At 45.9% G+C, this 21,078-nt stretch overlaps 1 protein-coding gene across 1 annotated transcript in view; it reads right to left on the bottom strand.

Moving 5' to 3' along the window:
* Nucleotides 1–346: 346 nt before the first annotated feature.
* The window catches only part of LOC119398775 (phospholipase A1), a 63,851-nt gene continuing 43,119 nt past the window's right edge, over nucleotides 347–21,078 (bottom strand). The window contains exons 7-8 of the mRNA XM_037665595.2: nucleotides 5,625–5,816; nucleotides 347–626 (exon numbers count right to left, since the gene is read on the bottom strand). Coding sequence (XP_037521523.1) covers nucleotides 370–626; nucleotides 5,625–5,816 — 449 coding nt within the window. The 3' untranslated portion in view covers nucleotides 347–369. The remainder of the gene's footprint in view (nucleotides 627–5,624; nucleotides 5,817–21,078) is intronic.

The following is a 21,078-nucleotide window of genomic DNA, read 5'->3' on the forward strand; positions in this document are numbered from 1 at the left end:
CCCATTCGCTGATGGTGTTATTTGAGAATGGCCCGGAAGTTGCATTCTCTTAGAGCGTTGCTAAACCCTAAGGTGCAGCATGACGGTATCGCATACTTTGTTCAGAGCCTCTATTATCAAATCTTTGTCTCCGGAAACATGAAACTTCTCTCTAGGAGAATGAGTCATTCAAGAAACCGTAAGGACAATTCAGTAACTAGGGCTTCTTCGTCACTCCGGTTCCTCAATCCGAAACGAATTACTGCCAGTTGCCTTACAACAAGCTGTGATTTCTCATGCCAGCGTGTGCAGTATTGAAAGCAGGCTTCCGAGTGAAAAATGGTTGCTGGACGGATGTAAGTGCGAACACAAGATCAGGGACAGCCGCAATTATTCTTTGCGCTCTTTAATGCAGAAATATCCGAGTGGGCCGGCGCCTGTAGAAACCAGCTGGATACCGCGGCCGATAGCCCGAGGGCTAAAAAAGCCCATCTCTCCGCGGTCAAGTCCAGCATCGGCAGGGCCGCACTTCCCACGTAGGAAAGCCGCAAAGCCTTCTCTGCACGGCCGCGACACCATGCGACATGCCTTGTTCACCAGTGACTCGAGGAACAGAATCGGGGCCCTCATGTGGTCGCACAGCGTCGCTGCAAAGGTAAGTGCCATAGTACACTACTCAGTACGGAAGAGTGCACACCGCTACAAACGATAAGCGCTGCGTAAACGCAAACATATGCTTTCCGGTTTAACTTCAGGTATGTGCAACCTTTGCCAAATGCACTCGGTCCGCTTTGCGCCTTTAGCACATAGGTCGTTCGACTGTGTGCTGCAGTTGCCGTGGCACTCCTGACACCTCCGACTTCTGGATGAAGTGTACGAGAGTCCTGTTCATTTTCCATGGCGTAAAGCTTTTCACAGCGAGTCTCAAAGAGCCCGCGCTTATCGTGGTGATCTCAGGCTCCGGAGTTAGCATACTTATGACAAAAATTATACCTGCATGCACCGGGTGAAGTGCGCGAAGTGTGTCTTAAAATTTTAGGCGTCTTCGTCAGACCTTCAGTTATCAGACTTAGCTTGTCCAAGCTGCACAGCGGGCTATTACAGACGCCGTATAATTAAGTGCTGCGGAGTAATCATTACCACCTAGAATTCTTAAAGGGAACATGGGACCATATATTTTTCGACCATAATCTGTGTTATGTGGTTTAATACTAGTGCGTTAACTAACAAGCTGCCAAATTTTTGCATCTTTGGCCGTGCACTTAATTTATAATTGAAAAATTTTTTAAACACGCGAGCAGCCTGATAGTCAGGCAACAGTGGCGTGCTTGAAAGCCGTGACGTAACAAGCTGCTAATTGTGCGAACGTCGGCATTCCTGCGCTCCATTTTGTTCCGTGGTCAGCTGCGCGTGCAAACGAGCTATTTCAGCTGTCTTCAGCTTGACATTCAAATTGAACGATTTGCAGCGGCTGAAGATTTGGTAGAAGACTACGGCTCTGCTTCATGCCGCACATGACGTCACACTCGCTATGGCAAAACGGCGGTCGCCGGCGGTGGGCGGGCTTTATAGCCGGCGACTTCTAGGGCTTATTTTGCATAGAAATATTCTCTTACAGTCCATTTTTCATACATGTATAGGCACAATAGACCCTCCACTTCTATTTTTCGCTGAACACCGCAAATTGTTAGGTCACCATGTCATGGCCCCATTTAAAGCGACCCCGCAACACTTTTCCAAGTAATCGTCGAATGGCCTCATTGAAAGAGCTTATTGCCTCCCTAGTCGACTGCCGCAAAAAAATTTTTAGAATTCGTCAAGTAGGGATTTGTCGCACCCTTTAAGCGCTTTGTCTCTCCTTTCGTACTAGAGAGCACGCTGAAAGCGACGCAGGAAGGTGGATGACAAGGGGGCAAGAAGATGCGTCCCTTCGTCAGTGCGCGTCATGACCTTGAGCCCTTCTAACGCGATAGCGTTGAGAGCTCGTGTCGCAGAAATTCCGGTGTCGGTGACGGCGTCGCTACCGACGCTTGTGAGCGAAAGATCGTCCGCGACCGAAAAATTGAGAAAGATGGAAATAAAATAAACAATAAAAATCTTCGGCACCATTGAGGATCGAACCCGGGCCGTTTGCGTGGCAAAGCAGAGGTCCTACCACAAAGCCACGATGTTACTTGCAGCTGCTCCGAAAAAAAAAAAAAAAACACTGCATAAATGCCATGTAGTGGAAGGAGTCTCCTTAATGCATTTTGTTCGGCAGGTGTCACGAAGAAAATGAGCCCATTCGGCGATTTGTAGGCGCATTGGTGAGGCCATCGAACTACGTTTTTTAAATGCGAAGCATTTCTTAGCGAACTTCTGCGACGTTGAGCGTATCTATCTATCTATCTATCTATCTATCTATCTATCTATCTATCTATCTATCTATCTATCTATCTATCTATCTATCTATCTATCTATCTATCTATCTATCTATCTATCTATCTATCTATCTATCTATCTATCTATCTATCTATCTATCTATCTATCTATCTATCTATCTATCTATCTATCTATCTATCTATCTATCTAGCCGCCTACGACTTTGTGCTCCCCTGGTCGCTGGGTTAATCGAATGCACACCAAAATTGGTATGGCGTAACATGACTGTATGACAAACATAAATGACAAGTCATAACATGAAAATCATGATATACATGTCATCAACGACATGATTTACATGCCACAGTTTTGGGGCTCTTGCGGCCGTTTCGTTAGTTTGATATATACCAAAATTGGTATGGCTTGACAATAGTGTATGACGAACATAAGTGAAAGGTCCTAACGTGCAAATCATGACACGCATGTCATGTACACCATGATTTACATTTTCAAGCTCATAGTGCGCTGGCGGCCGTTTCGCTAGTTTGATATACACCAAAATTGGTATCGCGCGACGTGAATGTGTGACGAACATAAATGACACGAGTTAGCATGAAAATCATGACACGCATGTCATGTACAGCATGACTTACCTGCCACGCTCATGGGGCGCTGGCGGCCGTTTCGCTAGCTTGATCTACCCTGAAATTGGTATTGCGCGACGTGACTGTATGACGAACACAAAAACACGAGTTAACATGAAAATCATGACACGCATGTCATGTACAGCATGACTTACGTGCCACGCTCATGGGGCGCTGGCGGCCGTTTCGCTAGCTTGATCTATCCCGAAATTGGTATTGTGCGACGTGACTGTGTGACTAACATAAATGACACCAGTTAAGGTGAAAATGATGACACGCATGTCATGTACAGCATGACACACGTGCCACGCTCATGGTGTGCTAGCGGCCGTTTCGCTAGCTTGATCTACCTCGGAATTGGTATTGCGCGACGTGACTGACGAACATAAAAACACGAGTTAACATGAAAATCATGACACTCATGTCATGTACAGCATGACTTACGTGCCACGCTCATGGTGCGCTGGCGGCCGTTTTGCTAGCTTGATATACACCAAAATTGGTATCTTCTGACGTGACTGTGTGACGAACATAAATAGCACGAGTTAACATGAAAGTCATGACACACGTGTCATGTACAGCATGATTTACGCACCACGCTCATGGTGCGCTGGCGGCAGTTTCGCTAGCTTGATCTACCCCGAAGTTGGTACCTTGCGACGTGACTGTGTGACGAACATAAATAACACGAGTTAACATGAAATTCATGACACACATGTCATGTACAGCATAACTTACGTGCCGCGCTCATGGGGCGCTGGTGGCCGTTTCGCTAGCTTGATCTACCCCGAAATTGGTATTGCGCGACGTGACTGTGTGACGAACATAAAAACACGAGTTAACATGAAAATCATGACACGCATGTCATGTACAGCGTAACTTACGTACCACGCTCATGGTGCGCTGGCGGCCGTTTCACTAGCTTGATCTACCCCGAAGTTGGTTTTGCGCGACGTTACTGTATGACGAACATAAATAATAGGAGTTAATATGAAAACCATGACACGCATTTTCCTTAGTGACATACAAGACGATGTATGCAGCTCTTTGCTGTCTGCTTCGCATTACATCGATTCCCACAAAGCGTGGGATCTGCCGGCTTTTTTGCGCGACGCCATGCTTCGAAAAAAGCCGGGATAGTGCAGCTATCGCCGCTAAAAACACACACGAACTTTCAAACAGCTCTAAAAATGGACAACTATGTCCATCTAGCGGAAAACATATCAAGCCAACGCCTGCTTTCTAGAGGAGGCGTTGATCAAGCAAACAGCAAACGCTAGATAATGTGCTGCCATCTGTGAGGCATTGTGAGAAATATGTCTCCACTGTTGCACAGGAAAGTGCTTTAGATCGAAAACCTGTACCATTACTATAGATACATCGCGCGCGCGCGCGTGTGTCTCTGTGCGTGTGTGTGTAACAATACACATTAATAAGTATGCTCTTAGTGGTTGAAATGCGCACTAGGGGCCGGATTTCGCTATCGCGTTCAACTCTTAAAGGCGAAGCTTAAGGGTCCCCAATTTTTCTTTTTTTCTTCTTCGAACGCGCGCCTTACTTTCAGTGTGATCGCGAGGGAGCGCGCGGGCACGTGGCGGCATCCCGCGGTGGCCCCGGTAACTATGCGGCACACGATGCTCAAATCAGCCAATGGCCGTGGCCGTTGTGTTCATGGCGCGGTCATTTTAGTTTTGGGTGTATGACATCATTTGTCGATAGAAGAGGGAACGATTTTCAGCTGACTATGAGAATGAACTGTAAATTCCAGGCCGCGTGCTGCGCTATAATGTTTCGCACGTGTGTTCTCAGGAGCCTCGACTACCGATCGGCAGCCTTTTCTGACCATGCTGAAAAGGTGTTGCAGGGCCCCTTTATACTGGGTGCAGAGCACTGTAACATGACCTTTTCCTCGTAACTATGCCATCTGAACCAATCCTTGTCGAAGTAATGCCTTATCCTTTCCAATTCACTCGCTTCCTTCTTTCCCTGCTTTCACTTAGAAGGATAATGCTGCTATCGTGGATTTCCGAGTGAAAATAAATCTTCGCGCGGGAACCCGCTTGGCAAACCTGGTCAGGCCGTGTTCATCGTAACAACGAGGTCATATTTTTCCTACGAGTACACAGGCCCACATGTTTAAAGATGTTTTACAGCAGGATTGACTTCAAAAGTAATTTAATAACATTTACCCAAGCGCAAGAAGTCGTTTGCCTCACTATTGAGCTGCGTCTATTAGCAAAAAAAAAAAAACGGAGTGAGTCAGGAACACCTTCTTTGTAACGTTCTTTTAGACCGTGCGAACTATAGCTATTAACCAACGGCTCATTTTTCCGTCTCACAGGGACATGCAAATGGGAGCACACTAAGGCTGCTTTGTACCCTTTGAGATATGCGTGTTGGCGCTCTGACATGTCCGATATTGAAGGCATGCCAAACTCAGTATTACAGAGTTATTCGTGTGTATGTCTCAATTTTTGTTTCGTAAAGCGTTGATGCTATCAGCTTTGTGTTGCATTTGGTTCTGATTGCACTTCAACAGCGCGAAACCCTGGCGTGAGGCTTCGCACGAGCGCACTTACGAACGCGTTAGAAATGTTACTTTAGAGAGCCTGCGGCAGCACTTTGATGAAAGTGACTCACAGCCATAACATCCGGGTTGGTTCTTGGCACCATTCACGTAGAAGTCCACGTGACCTGTAGGCCTGAGGAGTCCTAGTTGCCATGGCTGGTGCTTGTAGCCGCCGCTGGTGTGGATGACGTCTACGAAGGCGGCGTCCTCAGGGCATACACAGACGTCCGTTTCGTTGAATAAGGGACCAGCCGGGTCCAGTGCTGGGCCGAAGTGAGTCAGGTTTATACGAGCTCGAGAACGATGTCCAATCTAACAGATTAGACCATGATGATGATTTGTAATGAAATCCCCTATGAATCGGAACGGCTACAGTCGATTCGTCTTTATAAGTTACTCACTAGCTAGCATATTGTAATTTAGCACTGTGCCTATCTGACATACCTTGTGAAGTTACTTGTACCTTTGACAACTCCGCCCCATCTCTTTCCTGTTTTATTTTTTCACAAGTGCTTCATTTATTTTTTGACAGTTACGTTTAACGCGTTTTGCTTGTTTTGTCCGCTGACTAGTTGATGCTCCCATGAGCTTCCACGCCATTTGTTACAATGTTAGATTTTTTTCGCAACCGGCTGAGTCGACTCCAGTTATCATAGGCCATAGGTTATCATTTTCAGTGAGGGAAGGGGGGGGGATGTTCAAACCCTCCCCCCCTCCCACCGAAATTTTTCAGTTTTGCATGTGTATGTGCACGCACACATACAAACGCACGCACAAACATACATAAAGTATAATTGACCCTCCCCCTCCCCCACACACACACCCCTCCCAAAAAAGATATTGCTGGCTACGCTACTGATAGGCATTATCTTGTTGACGGTATTTCCCCTTGTATGTTTTGTCTACAGGCTCAGATCCTAAAGAGCTATGCACTGCACTACTTTGTGTGATCGTACAGAACTTTCAAATTTTTGCTTGCTTGCTGCTTTTGTAAAACTCCGTGAGCATTTGCTTACATTCTTTACATCCGTTTTACTACGTCTGTATCTGGCAATTTTTTTTTTATTTCACCGGGTTGTCTATGTGCACTTCCATTTATCCTGCATTACAATCAGTCTCCTCCCTGTTTTTTTACACCATTACTCTAAAGGCATCTTGCTTATGCGGTTCATGAGGACGTGGAGAAACAGTGCTCTTAGAGGCCTCGAGTAGAAACGGGCGCTATTTGTACGAAACAGCATTGTTTTTCGCAAATTAATAGGCGCAGAAGCCAGTATTAACACAATAAGCCATTGGTAACAGATTCTAGACAGTAGTGTCGCCAGAAATTTTTTTTCGGGAGGGTATGGGGGGGTTCAACCATACTTTATGTATGTTCGCGCGTGCGTTTGTATGAGCGCATATATATATATATATATATATATATATATATATATATATATATATATATATATATATATATATATATATATATATATATATATACATGCGAAATTGAAAATTTTCGGGAAAGGGGAAACTTGAACCCCGCCCCCCCTACCGAAAGCGGTGTTGACTTTTATTGCCACAAGCACGTTCGAATTTGAAAGCGAAAACTTAAGCATGTGTTTCTATGGAATGTATAAGAATTTATAGGTGTATTGTTGAAGCCAGAGTTTCTTATTTAGAATAATACAGGGAACTCTAACGCTCCGATTGCGCGCCTGCCATGGAAATGGCGAGTGTAGTGCGAGAATTTTCGCTTTCAGCCATAATATTGTCTTCCAACTTTCTCACGCATGTATTGACGAAGTTCAGTCTAAGCTTATTTGCTGAAACTTCGAAATAATCGCATTGTTTCGAACGTATAAAGGCAGAAAGGCTCTAGGTACTCGCAGAATAAATGCAAGTCGGTAGGCTTAGAATGAAACATGTCTTTTAATAGAATTGTTATACAAAACCTTAAGTTCGTGTCAGTTTAGAAGGACGAAGTTTAATTCAGGCGCAACGTCCACATATGTAGACGCAACTTGTTTTTGCCAGTTTTTTGGACTAGTCAGAAAGAAAGGGCAAGATACATTGCGCATAGCATCAATTGAACCATCTGCATAGTCAACGTGTCTTGACTTAACCTCAATGTGCTAAGTATGACCATAACCGATCACTTTGGTGAAGGCACTACGATGTTCGACGGGTTGTTCGACGTGCCGCATTCCAGGACCAACGTCATAAGTATTATTTTTCTCCGCACGAAATGAACGCAACCAAAAAGAAATTGCGCATGCATTTTAAGCCAACAATTTCCTTATTCTTATATAAAAATGGAACATGACTGACTGCTGAATAATTAAATATTCAATTATCCTCTAATTAGAATTAATTAGCAAAACTCGCAAAAAACAGCATATTACTTTATTTTCTTTCTTGGAATGTATTATTGAGTGCCTTAGAATTACGTTGTGCGAATTTGAGACATTTGCAGACAGTGCATCATGATTCGCGCCTGAAGGGGTTAAGCAGATCTATGTAATGTCTGCAATGCTACATTGGCTCCATTGAGTCATTGATCGATCATTGTATTCTACATCATTGGTTAGGCTGTCGTCGGAATTTCGATTGTTGAAGCACGCAGTGCCAAGGATCTTATATCTTGTATCGTGTCGACAAGGCAGTACGCAAGAATGACTACTTTCTTGTCATGTATAGCGAAGCACTTTTGGATTAACATGTCCAATTAATTCTAATACTGAATTGCGTGTAGCTCATAGATTTCCCTATGGAAGTTAGTGTAAGAGAAGAAACTAAAATTGCTTTAAGACTTCGTAATTTTTACCGACATTATGTCAAACTTCGCTTTTTTCACTTCTTTACACAGCTCACTTCACTTAACCAAGACGACAAACATTGCACTAAAAGTTAAGAAAAAGGAAAAGGACAGAAAACGTGACTGCGAAGTATCCTTCCACCATTCCTGCTTTTAGCTGGCTAATCCTAAAGCTCCGGCAGTGCTGCCATCCGCGTCCTAAATTTTGTTAAAGTTATTTACTGTGCTGTGAAATTAACTTGACATGAAATTTGTTGATAAAGATTGCATTACTGCCAGTTCACCTGTGCATTACCGCTGGAAGACGTGTTTAAAGCACGTTCGAACGGCCAGTGGCGTCGTGCCGCGCGTGTTTTGAATAGCAGCTTTTTTACGAGCTGTACGTGATGTGCCCTCATGTCAGCTATGCTGGGGAATGTGCACATTTTCTTCTTCTTCTTAAATACGCGAGTGTATTTTACGCCTCGCTGAATGTAATTTCTCAGTTTCGGGTTTAATCCTTACGGGAATGCAGTATTATGATCTCTTATTCTGGCAGAGCTCATATAATGATAGCCGAGTAAAACTTAGCAAGACGAATGGCAAATGATCCCTTGAAACATTCTGCTAGCTTTCATGCAGATGGTGATTTTTATGACAAGAAAATCTTATACTCCAGCTGACAGATTCTCGCAGAATTTGTTCAAATATTTCATCTGTTCAAGGTCTGTACAACGCACGGATTGTTATGCCTCACTTTTATTTCATTGTTATTGCCCACCGCTCATTATCTGCCGATCCAAAATTCTGGAGGCTATACCCTAATCGCTGACAGCTCTCTGGTTGTGGCACTCTCCCGCCGGCGTTCGTGTGCCCTGGTGTGTTCCTCAGTGCCCAAGGAGATATCGGCGGCGTAATGTGTTCGAGGCCACCGAGCCCACTACCCCTCTTCTAGTTCACTGTACCACGGTACACCCAGATGAGCAACTGGTGACGTAAGCAGGCGCGCGATCTTATAGTGGGTAGGGGAGGAGTAAGCTCGAGGCGCGCGACACTTAGCGAGTGTCGGAGAATTTGCACCCTGCGCAAGCCTTGTCCTGTGATGTACATACGAGGCGAACATTGTGTAACCCAGCGCAACGGGAGGGAGGACCAGGAGAGAGCGCGCGGTGAGGAGCATGCGACGTCAACACGTGAGACCTTAGCGGTCGTTTAACGTATTTTATGTCATTAAAAACAGTAATGTTCACTCTGTCATATACACCCCTTAGTTTAACCCATTACATCCATTTTATATATTTTTAAAATTCGTATCAGGGTTTTCGGACAACTCGCACCGGCGCTTGACAAGGTAGTCAGGAAGATAGCCAAGAATATCACTCGGTCCTCGTACCACTAATAACGTCAACGTGAACGGAACACCACATGTTAAAAATGGAAAGGCAAGGAAGTGAGCAGATTTGTTACGCTATACATATATCCCGGCCAATTTTTCCAGCGCTTTGAAATGTCAGACCATTTTCCCTCCCGCGTCTATCTGCTAACCATTTGAAGAACTAAGATGGCATATAAACCAACCAGAGACCACATTCATTCTCCAGACATTGACCATGTTTTTTAATATTGAGCAGAATACAGTGAGTATACCTTCGTAGAATTTGTCTTTGAGTTCTGTGATGCTCGTCAACAGCTCAAACGTGCAGATAAAGTGATTTGCTTTATATTTTAGTTTTTTTACATATTTTTCATCTTATTTTTGCCTTAACAGTGTGCGTAAAATGTCACCTACATAAAAGAATGGGTCAATCAAGAAGCTGAGCAAATATTAGCCGAACATAAGTTTATAAATGAACCGCAAGGTACACTTTACGTGTTCGACGTGCTCAAGATTACAAGGAAGGAGTACAGAAACGCACCCCAAGTGGCGCTTTTCCAAAATTTGTTTCGCAAATGCTTCGTAGAGCCAAGACGTAACGTGTTACACAACTTCACTGACGCTCCCCAATAATAAAGGGAAACTAAGAGAAAGAGAAGAGGATCGCTTTAGAGGCCCGCATTTCAAGTAGATGATGCGGCGATACGTTAATTTCCTGTTTGCTGCATACCGCCCACAAATTTCTTGAATTTCCGTAATAAAACAAATGGCGCATTACTCAACATACACAGCAGCGCTTTAACGCCTGCGAGAACGCGCTCAGGTACAACCGTCGCCTCCAGGCTCGGCTTGTTTCCTAAGAACGCAGCGTGCGGCAGAAAAAAACAAACAAAAAAACATGTTTCGAAATGTCCTATCACCCATCAGAGTTTTTTATTATAGTGTGGGAGACCCAACAGCTGCGGCCGGAGTGCTTATGATGAGCCCTAAAGGCAGTCACACCTAGCGCTTTTTGTGAGACTCGGAAGCAAATGCGTGCACGGTAAACTATACGAGATGTAGTTATTGCTGTTGCGGAAAAGTTGTCACGACTGTTCGCGGAATAGGTGTTGAAATTTGGTTATAAGGAAACACTTAAAGCTCAACTCCGACAGTTTTTTTTTTTGTGTAGCATGTCAAGGTGATGGCAATTCAGCGTTGCCGAGACGCTTCCGTTGCGCGTCTAACAGTAGAAATGCTCAGCAAATTCGAAAACAATTTTAAGTAAGCAACAAACGCGTGCTCGCGTATGCGCCACTCACATTGTGACCAATAATCGTGGGAAACCAAGTGGGCTGTTCGAAGTAATAAATAAAATTAATTTACTAAGCAGTCTGCGCCTCTTTCAAGTCCGTTGTTTGCGAAAAACGACGACGAAGTGTTCTAATAACTGATCGCTTCACATCAGATTTTATAGTAGCGGCTAGATTTCGGAGGCAAATGATGATGCAAGAATTCAGTATATCAGCTCTAAGAAATTGCCCGGACTTTAATCATCTAATGACACCCTGGAAAATTCAAAATGTCGTAACAGAGATCTGGAAGTTATAATTACGAAGTTGCGTTGCCGAATTTCATCATTAAATTTTTATTTATATAGAGCCGGTTTGGCGCCATCACCCCTTTGTTCTTATTGCAGAAAAGAGGAAACAATAGAACACTTTCTGATCTCATGTCAGAAGTTTTCTACATTACGAAAGACATCTCTAGAAACGCCCGATTAGAGTTGAGAACCTCAAATTTACTATCTCTAGGCGCACTTACCCTTGGGCACAGCAGCGGGAAAGTACGCGAGGCCATGCAAGATTTCATAGAACAGTCAAAGAGATTTAAACAATAATCACAGTTCAAAAGTTCCATAGTTAACCAGAAGCAAGGTACAGCAAGATTCGTTTCTATATTTATGTATTTCTTATTTGATGAAAATTAATTCCACCCACCTTTTTACTTTTTTTTTAAATTATTATTCTCACAAAATTAACTTGTAAAAAATCTTTTTGTTAAACAAAATAGGAAATTATTCTCATTACTAGTTTTTAAATAATTTTTTCTAAGCTACCCGATTCTTGACCAATCCCCCTGAGTGGGTGTGAGCCAGCTGTACAGGATTTACATCTACATCACATCTCTCGGTGCTCTCTGCGTTTTCGGTGAAATCCACGGTTTTTTCTGGTGCCTCGGCTCCCCGTCTTGCGGCCATGGACGCGGAGCCTTCCCGAGGCCCACCTGGCCAGAAGTCATCACTGCTGTCAACCGCAAGGAAACGAGGAAGCTTCCTCAGTGACACCGAGGACACCGAACTGTACTCAGTCTCGGGAGATGACGCATCAGACGACGGCTTTATCACCGTCCAGAGCAAAAGGGCGAAGAGAAAGATCTTCAACGCGACTCCGTCAACTCCTGCGAGTACAGCGACTATGAAGCCAAGGCTTGAACGTTGGCCGCACGTCATCATCTTCGTGCCGGAAGAATCGGGCAACCTACGATTACTGAACAGGCAAGCCCTATCCGCTTATCTAGAATGTGCGGTGCCCAATGAGATTAAAGACATTAGAGTCAATACACGGAAAAACATCCTTGCTATAGACGTTATCCATGTGAGTGCGCTCGGAAAACTTCAGCAAATCACGGAGCTAGGCGGAATCAAAGTGCGTCCTTTTATCCCGATGGACGATACATCCATAGCCGGTGTGGTTTACGACATCGATGTTGCAATTACCAAAGCGGACCTACCCACCCTCATCAAACCGGCAAATGAGGGCATCGACATCACGCAAGTGCGACATCTTGGTCAGACACGGTGTGTAAAAGTGATATTCAAGGGGGATTGTATACCATCCCACGTCAAGGTCGGGCATTTCCGACACCCTGTTCGCCCATTCATACAAAAACCACTTCAATGCCATCAGTGCTTCAGGTTAGGGCACGTCAAGGGCGTGTGCCCCAACTCTTTATTGTGCCCCCGGTGCGCTGAACCACACGCGGAAGAGACCTGCCGCTCCGCTGTTCTGAAGTGCGCCAACTGTAATGGCTCTCACGCTGCCTCGTCGAAAGACTGTCCTCGCATCAAGAAGGAGCGTGCTGTTCTCAAAGAAATGGCGAGAGACAACTCGACTCACAGAGAGGCTGCCGAAGCAGCCCGACGTCGGCGCGGGCGGCGGCGCCATCGTTCGACCTCAAAAAAGGCCCATGCACGAAACGACAGCGCCCACTCCAATGCGGCACCACATAGTCAAACTACGAAAGGACCAATCAGCTCAAAGACACCAGCGGATAGGAATCTTTCCCCAAAGGAATGGCCCGCGCTTCCGAACCGCTTACTTGCCAAGGAACCTCAGAAGGTGACGCGGCTCTGGAGACTTCACCTGCCGCTGATGACGTACCTAGGGCACATCGTCAAGTGATATCTATGCTTCGTTCCCTCATGGGCGCCATTCGAGAGGTGTTATTGGACATGGGGACAACGCCTGCACGGAGTGCACTCAAAGTACTGGACGCTTTGAGCCCAGTGCTTGAATCTCTTGAGTGAGCCATGGCTACCAACCACTCTTCTTTTCGATCGGAAGTCAAGGCAGCGTCCGTCATCCAGTGGAATGCGAGAGGGCTCAAATCACGCCTTTCTGATTTTCGTCAATTTGTGAACACTAACAGTTTCCCCATCATCGTCATTTGCGAGCCCAACATATCGAAACCTGTCAGATTATCGGGGTACGAAGCTGTCATGTCCTCGACAAATGGGGCATGCAGCAAAATCATCGTTTATGTTCGGCGTGAACTCACTTATTTGCTACAGCCAACTGCGCCTGATGACGACAATCAGTATGTGTGTTTGACTGTTAAAAAGAACAAACTAATGCTTACTTTAATAAGCGTTTATATATCGCCTTCGAGTACTTTTAATTCACGAAGATTAGAACATATATTGACTGTATGTCCTGCTCCATGGGCCATTATAGGAGATTTCAATGCGCATCATCTGGCATGGGGAAGCACAAGGACAAACGCAAGAGGACGACGATTGGCAAGTTTCGCCTCGAATCATGGCCTTTCTCTCCTGAATGATGGCAGCCCAACGTTTCTTCGAGGTGTGACGTACGGTAGCTGCCTTGATCTTACTTTCGTCTCCAGCTCTTTCACCAGATGTTTTAAATGGTTCTCGGATATTGAGACACACGGAAGTGATCACATTCCTACCTATCTTCACATCAAAGGGCTCTCCAAGTCTTGTCTACAGAAGACCATCTGAATGACTAACTGGACCACTTTCCAGTCTGATATGGAAAATGTTTGCCAAGCGGGCCTGCCCACTGGGCTAGAGCAAGCAATCAAGAGCACAATACAAGACGCAACGCGCCCGGTCGTGATTCCTTCTAAGCGAAACGATTTCGATACAGAATTGGAACGATTTCGAGCGCTTCGCTGTCGTGCGGAACGACGATATCGGCGTACCAAGTCCATACATGACCTTAGGACAGCCAGGCGAATGCAAAAGAAAATCCAGCGTCGTATGGACAGATTGGCCTCTCAACGGTGGACAACGTTTTGCCAGACATTAGACCCTCGCATGCCCCTTTCTCAAATCTGGAGGGCGGTGCGTGGTTTGCGCTGTCATCCTGAACAGCGCTTTCCCTTCAAGGCGTTGGCACTTTTTCAAAAGCGACAAGACATCGAAGTTGCAGAAGATTTTTGCGCGAGGATCGCCGACCAAGCGGTTCGTCCAGATCCCGTTGCCGGATGTGCCATCCCCTGTTCCCGTGATAGCCGAATGGACCTTCCTTTTACAATGGAGGAACTCCAGGCAGCACTGGCTTCATGCAGGAGTTCTTCATCTCCGGGGCCAGATGGCATATCGTACCCAGCCTTGTGCAATTTGGTGAGGCCGCGCGGGGAGAACTACTGCGACTCTACAACAACTCGTGGTAAGAGGGCAACGTTCCCGACGAATGGAAGACAAGCCGATTAGTACCACTCCTGAAGCAAGGCAAGTCCCCACTTGAGCTTGCCTCGTATCGCCCTATTGCACTGGCCAGCTGCGTGAGTAAGATAATGGAACGAATGATATATGGCCACCTGGAGTGGTATCTCGAAGACTACAAGATCTATCCAAACTCCATGGCTGGTTTCCGACGTGACTGTGCATGCATAGACAATGTTCTTGATCTCGTTACGTACGTTCAACCGCAGAGATCACGTAAGCGACTATCTGCAGCGTTGTTTTTGGATGTGAAAGGCGCCTATGATAAATGGTCTACACGAGGCTATTATCGATGCACTTGAGGTGGTTGGCCTTGGTGGTCGAGTTCTTCGATGGATTGGTAGCTATCTGTCTGGAAGGTCATTCTTTGTGTCCACCGAAGACGGCCACACCACACTACGCTATACCTGCCGGGGCGTTCCTCAAGGCGGAGTACTCAGTCCCATACTATTCAATCTCGCCCTCATTCAACTTGTCGAATCCCTGCCAAGTACGATCAAGATCTCTATATACGCAGACGACATATGTGTCTGGACCTCAGCCGCTACACGACTTGAAATACGTGCGAGACTTCAAAAGGCTGCAACATTGACAGCGCACAACCTTAGAAAACAAGGCCTCAGAATATCCCCGGAGAAATGTGCATTGGTGGCGTTCACGCGCAAACCAATGACACCATATGCCATTTGTATTGACGGGCAGTTGATTTCTTATGCCAGAACCTACAAATTTCTCGGCATAATTATTGACAAAAACCTCAATTGGAGCCCACACGTGGCCTATTTGAAGAAGCGCCTGACGGCCATTGCCCAGCTGCTCAAGTTCCTGGGAGGGAAAAACTGGGGCATGTCAGTAGATGCAATGTTGGAATTATACAGATCACTCTTTCTTGGGTTTCTGAGATATAGTCTGCCTGTACTAGCCAACACCTGCAAGACAAATCTTCGCGTTCTACAGGATGCACAAGCTCAGGCACTCAGAGTTTGCCTAGGTATGCCCTAATGTGCGCCAACAGAGGCGACTATTGCCATCGCCAAGGATCTACCGATACAAACGCACATTGCGTTAGAAGCCTTGAGAGCTCACATCAGGCATTTTGGTCGAGCTCCTAACGACCACCTGGCAACACTGCCCTCAGAAAGACCGCTAGCATCATACTGCGCAACAACCTGGAGCTACTCCGCCAACCTACCGTAAGGCTTCAGCCCCGCATCCAAACCATCGATTCCACCTTGGTGTTTGGTTCGTCCTGCAGTGCACCTCAGTGTACCAGGAATCAAGAAAAAAACTGATTTGTCATCGCCTGTCCTGAAACAGCTGTCTCTGCTTCTACTGCATGAGAAATACACCGACCACATACATATTTACACCGACGGCTCAACGACCATCCGTGATTCGTCCGGTGCAGTAGTTGTCCCAGCGAAAGGTGTAACTGTTAGCTATAAGACCGACCACCCAACAACATCAACGGCTGCTGAACTGACAGCTCTTCGCGCTGCACTTTGTGGTATCAATTGCGAACAACCGCAGCGATGGTCAATCTTTAGTGACTCCAAAGCAGCCCTACAATCTCTCTTGTCAGCCCTGCGGCGTGGACCATATGAACAACTGGTATTCGAGATAAGACACCTCATTCATACGTCATTCGAGAAGGGACACCAAGTGACATTTCAATGGTTGCCAAGTCACTGCGGCGTGCTTGGCAACGAACATGCCGATAATGCTGCTCGGTCAGCTTTGCAAGGTGACAAGGAAGAGGCTATACCCCTTTCAAGGTCTGATGCTGCTGCCATGCTTCAAAGGATCGCAAAGAATATTTCGCACTCAACACTGAATACCTCAAGAAGCCAAAGCTATCGGCAACACCACCTAAACGAGTTGCGGCGACTTCAAATACCATCTGGACTCCGCCGAAGAGAGGTTACTCTGCTATGCCGCTTATGGCTAAGAGTGGCTTTCACGAAGTCATATTCGTTTCGAATAGGGATGGCCGACAACGCTCTTTGCGACGCCTGCGGCACCGAGGAGACCTTGCAGCATATCTTCTGCGACTGTCCTCGCTACGCTGCGCAGAGACGATCCCTGATATTCGCTCTCGCTCGTCTTCACAACAGATCGTTGACACTAGAAACAATTCTCCAATGTCATCCTGATAAGCCATCGAGAATTCAAGCAACCAAGGCATTGCTCAAATTCCTAAGGACAACAGACTTACACGAGCGGCTGTAGACTTTTTAATGATGCCGCATACCGCACAAGACTGCCGCTCTGCGCTGTGAAGTTATGTGTGTGCGTGTGTGTTCGCCTCTCTTTCTCTCTTTCTTTACTCTTCTTTCAATCTCCCCCATCCCTTCTCTCTGTGCAGGGTAGCATACCGCTTATGCCAAACTGGCTAACATCCCTGTCTTTCCTCTCTCCCGTTTTCCTTCCTTGCATAAGTGACGGAAGTGTGTAGGGGAACGTACCCAGCATATTTCGTTGAGGTCTACTGACCTCGGAATATCGCCGGAGTTGGGCTTTAAGATAACCTTTTTTAATCACTACGGAAAGCTTTCTTTGTTGGCCGACCATAGAGGTGCCTGAGCAAGACTACGGTCGTGTGAACGAAACAGCAATATTGATACTGCGTTATTCTGCAAGTGCGCGTAATGTTTGCAGAGGGAAGGGGGTAACCTGCATTGTAGTAGTTGCACTGCAGTGTTGCGGTCTCAACAAAAACAAGTTGCGGTGGGCAAAAGTTCAGTTTCGGTAAAACTGCCTCATTGGGAAATGCTTCCACGTGCCGTGTAGTACGCGACATATCAAGCCTGACCCATTGCGACACATCCAAAGCCACAATTACGTGAGCCACTCTTATAGCTCGATTTTTCTCATTCAAGCGAAGCGTAGTTTCTGGATGAGGCAGCTCGTACGTACATTATCTTAAGCTGTTCTCTCAAACATTCTCTCAAGCATTCGCTTAAGCACTAGAAATATTTCTTCCACCAAAGGCGCACAGCGTATCGTGGGAATGTGAGAAATCTTTAGCTGAAATTCTATACTGTCGTGCGAACACTGTACCCCCAGATGTTCTTATTTGCTTGTAAAGTGGAGGCCAAAGATGCGGTGGATTAAGAGCCACTGAGTGCATTCATCCAAGTAGCCTTTAGGAGAAAGGCCCTTCCTGAACAAGTCGAATAGACCTTTTTCAAGCGATCCCAGAACCCCCCGCGGGCGCGTGAAGCACTATGGGAAAAGTGTGTACGGCAAGCCCACCGGCTGTTCCGTCGCTCGCTGCTCGTGGGGGTCGTGGGAGCACTAAACGAAAAAAAAAAAAACGCGTCGCCGCTGGTCGACTATTATTAAATCCTAAATACTACACATGGTCTGAACGCACCTGCATGTATCTCTACGCATGAAATGCGAAAAGAATGATGTAGTCAGTGTAGGTATTACCTAGCGGATGTATACCGGATGTAGCAGTTGAGCGGCATGCGAGTTATCACGTGCCGATACATGCAGTCAAAACGTGCTATCGTGAGCAATGTGAGCTGGAACACCGAATTCGTATTTATTCAATGATTACTTGTTCACAAGCCGCTATGGCATTTAATGCCATAGCGGCTCGTGATCGGGTTTAACCAAACTGTAGAGAGGTGTTACAGTGTTCACGTATACAGATAATTATTTGATTTTAATTGACAAGTCACGCGCTGTGCAAAGAAGTGAGCACATTCTAAACGTGTTTAAAGAAAAAGGGATGGGACTAGAATTCACTTGCGAGATGCCTTGCTCTGATAATTTGCAGTTTCTTGATACATGCTTTTAAGTTTCGCTGCGGAGCATGTTTGAGGGAAGTATACCCGCGTTCAGCGAAATCGGTGTTTAATTTCGCGTCGGCGCATTCGAATATTGTTAAACGAGGAATTGTGATGTCATGATTACGCACTGCATTGGAAAAAAACTTGCGCACATACGATGAGCAGTAGTCTCCAGCTGCAAAGTGATCAAAGAGGCGGGATATCCTGCGTATCGTTGTATCGGTTTGCGAAAGTGCGATCGCGTGGCAAGGAAAGATTAACACGGGTGTCCTCCATCCGTAAATAATGAAGAAACTAGAAATATTGCAGTTATTCCACATATGTATAAGAAGTCGCATGGCCTGAAGAACGTAGGGAAGCGATGTAGGGATGAAGGTTGTGTTTTCCGCCCCAAATAAGCTTAGTGGTATTAAGGTCGCAGGGCTCTGCGGTGGGCAAAGAAAAATGCGGTCAGAGACATGCCAATTGTTTTGTAGATTGTGTAGGAGTTAACCGCCAATTTATGTTTCTTTTATCCACATGTACATCTGCCAGACTGGTCGATGTATTAATACGCGCCTCAGCGAGCATCAAAATTCATTGAATGGAGCCGTCTCATCTCGCATCGCTATGTCAGTCATGAAAATGTAACCCCATCTTCGAAAGCACAGTAATTTTGTACCATCAACCTAATCGGACAACGTGAGAAATTTCGGAGGCATATCATGTCACAAATAACGCCACACTTTGTGTCAGTCAACCTGCTGAGTCGTTACAAGACAAGGAATTCAGCTTTATTAATCAACTGTAAGCACGCGCCTTGGTTGTTTGACTTTTTGTGCCTCTTTATCACACGCGCGACGCACTCCCATTTTTGTATATATGCCTTTTGTCACGCGTGCAATAAACTTTCATTTGTGTGTGAGCGCTGGTTTGTGCATTTCCTTCCTTGTACTGCTCCTTTCTTTTTTCGCTCTAAGTATTATTCTAACCTGTAGTTATAGCACCAACGAAGGTTATTAGGCACTTATCGTTCGCTACATATAGTGTGCGAGCGACGCAATGAATGTATCTCATTTCCCCAAATGCAGACTACACTTTCTAGTGTACTCTTCAAAATATTAGAACCTCACACTGTACTCGTCAACACTGTCGATGGACGTTGATTCCAAATGTATCCGTGATTCATAGACCGCTCCTGCACTTCATAGGCAACCGAGTTGTATTTTTTTTTTCATTTATGCCGTAACGCGCTCTGGCACCAAAAAAAATAATAATAAAAGGTGACGCTTCTGAGCCGCTCAACTGGTCCAACGGTGGGACAGATGGAAATCGTCGAGAGGCCATCGCAGCTGAACACTGAAGTTCGTGATTGAATTGCGCAGTAACATGTTGCACCTTGCTAAATTCACTGTGTCTATGAAGTCCTGGCACGGCGCAAGCGGAAAACTGCAGCGCGAGGTCCGCGCGTTCGTCGCGGCGGCTGCTGCGGCGTACACACATTTCCCATGAGCGCTTGCGCGCCCGTTGGTGGCGTTCGTGTGCTTGAAAAAGGTCTATTGTGTCGGCACATCTGGGCCCATATTCACACAAAAAAAATCTTACACTAAAAATTTTCGTAAGAGAATATTTCAGCCGATCACGATGTGCGACATATCACTAGCGAAGCAGGCTGACCAATGGGAAAACGCACTAACGAAAGAGAAGTTTTCTAAATTTGGGCCCTGATGTAAATGGGAGTCAAGCAGGCAGCAGGTTACCAATGGCTGATTTGGCAGGGGGTAGGGGGGAGGGGGGCCGGGAACAAGGTGGGACAATGGGTAGAATTCCACGAAATTTCACGTTGAGTAAGATAACGCGTCAAATCAGCAAGGAAAAATAAGGGAAGTTAGTCAGATGTATTTTTTGCTTGTTACTCTGCATGCTTGAAGGGAACAAAGACACAGATGCAATGACAACGAAAGAGAGAGAAGCAGAAACGACGACAACTTTTCACATTCAAATGAGAAGTAACCTTTACAACAATCGGGCGGTATTATACATGCCGGTGAATTCACAGCGAAATGTGGAGTAGATCTCGCGCACTGGCAGTTTTCAGAACAGTTGTCCGCACTGACTACTGTTACACGATATCTGGTCGCGATAGCGGATGGTTATATACAGTGTATCCACAAATCGCGCTACGCAGCATTTGCCCATATCTGTACAGCAAAGTGAGCAGACACACAGCAGGGGCACAGTTCTATTATTGCAGCTGTAGGTGTCAACATAGGCGTGCACAGGGTTCTCCACTAGGGTGAGAGAAGTTTTTGAGTGCAGCAACTCCCCCCCCCCCTCTCCCACCCAATCGGCAGAACGCGAGAGAAAAAAAAATCGCAATAAATGCAAAAAATGAAAATGAAGCGATGACGTGCTTCTCACAATGGCCTGCCTTTGCTCCCCGGCTTTCCGGGGGTAAAGATGGGAAGTAAACAATTCTTGTAATGCACTGTCACGTGTTTTCGGCTGCCATTACTGACAAAAGCCCGCTTAGCCACAGCCCCGCACATTTAAAAAATGGCGGAACAGGTCCGGC

The sequence above is a fragment of the Rhipicephalus sanguineus genome, chromosome 1, assembly GCF_013339695.2.
Source record: "Rhipicephalus sanguineus isolate Rsan-2018 chromosome 1, BIME_Rsan_1.4, whole genome shotgun sequence".
NCBI classification, from domain to species: domain Eukaryota; kingdom Metazoa; phylum Arthropoda; class Arachnida; order Ixodida; family Ixodidae; genus Rhipicephalus; species Rhipicephalus sanguineus.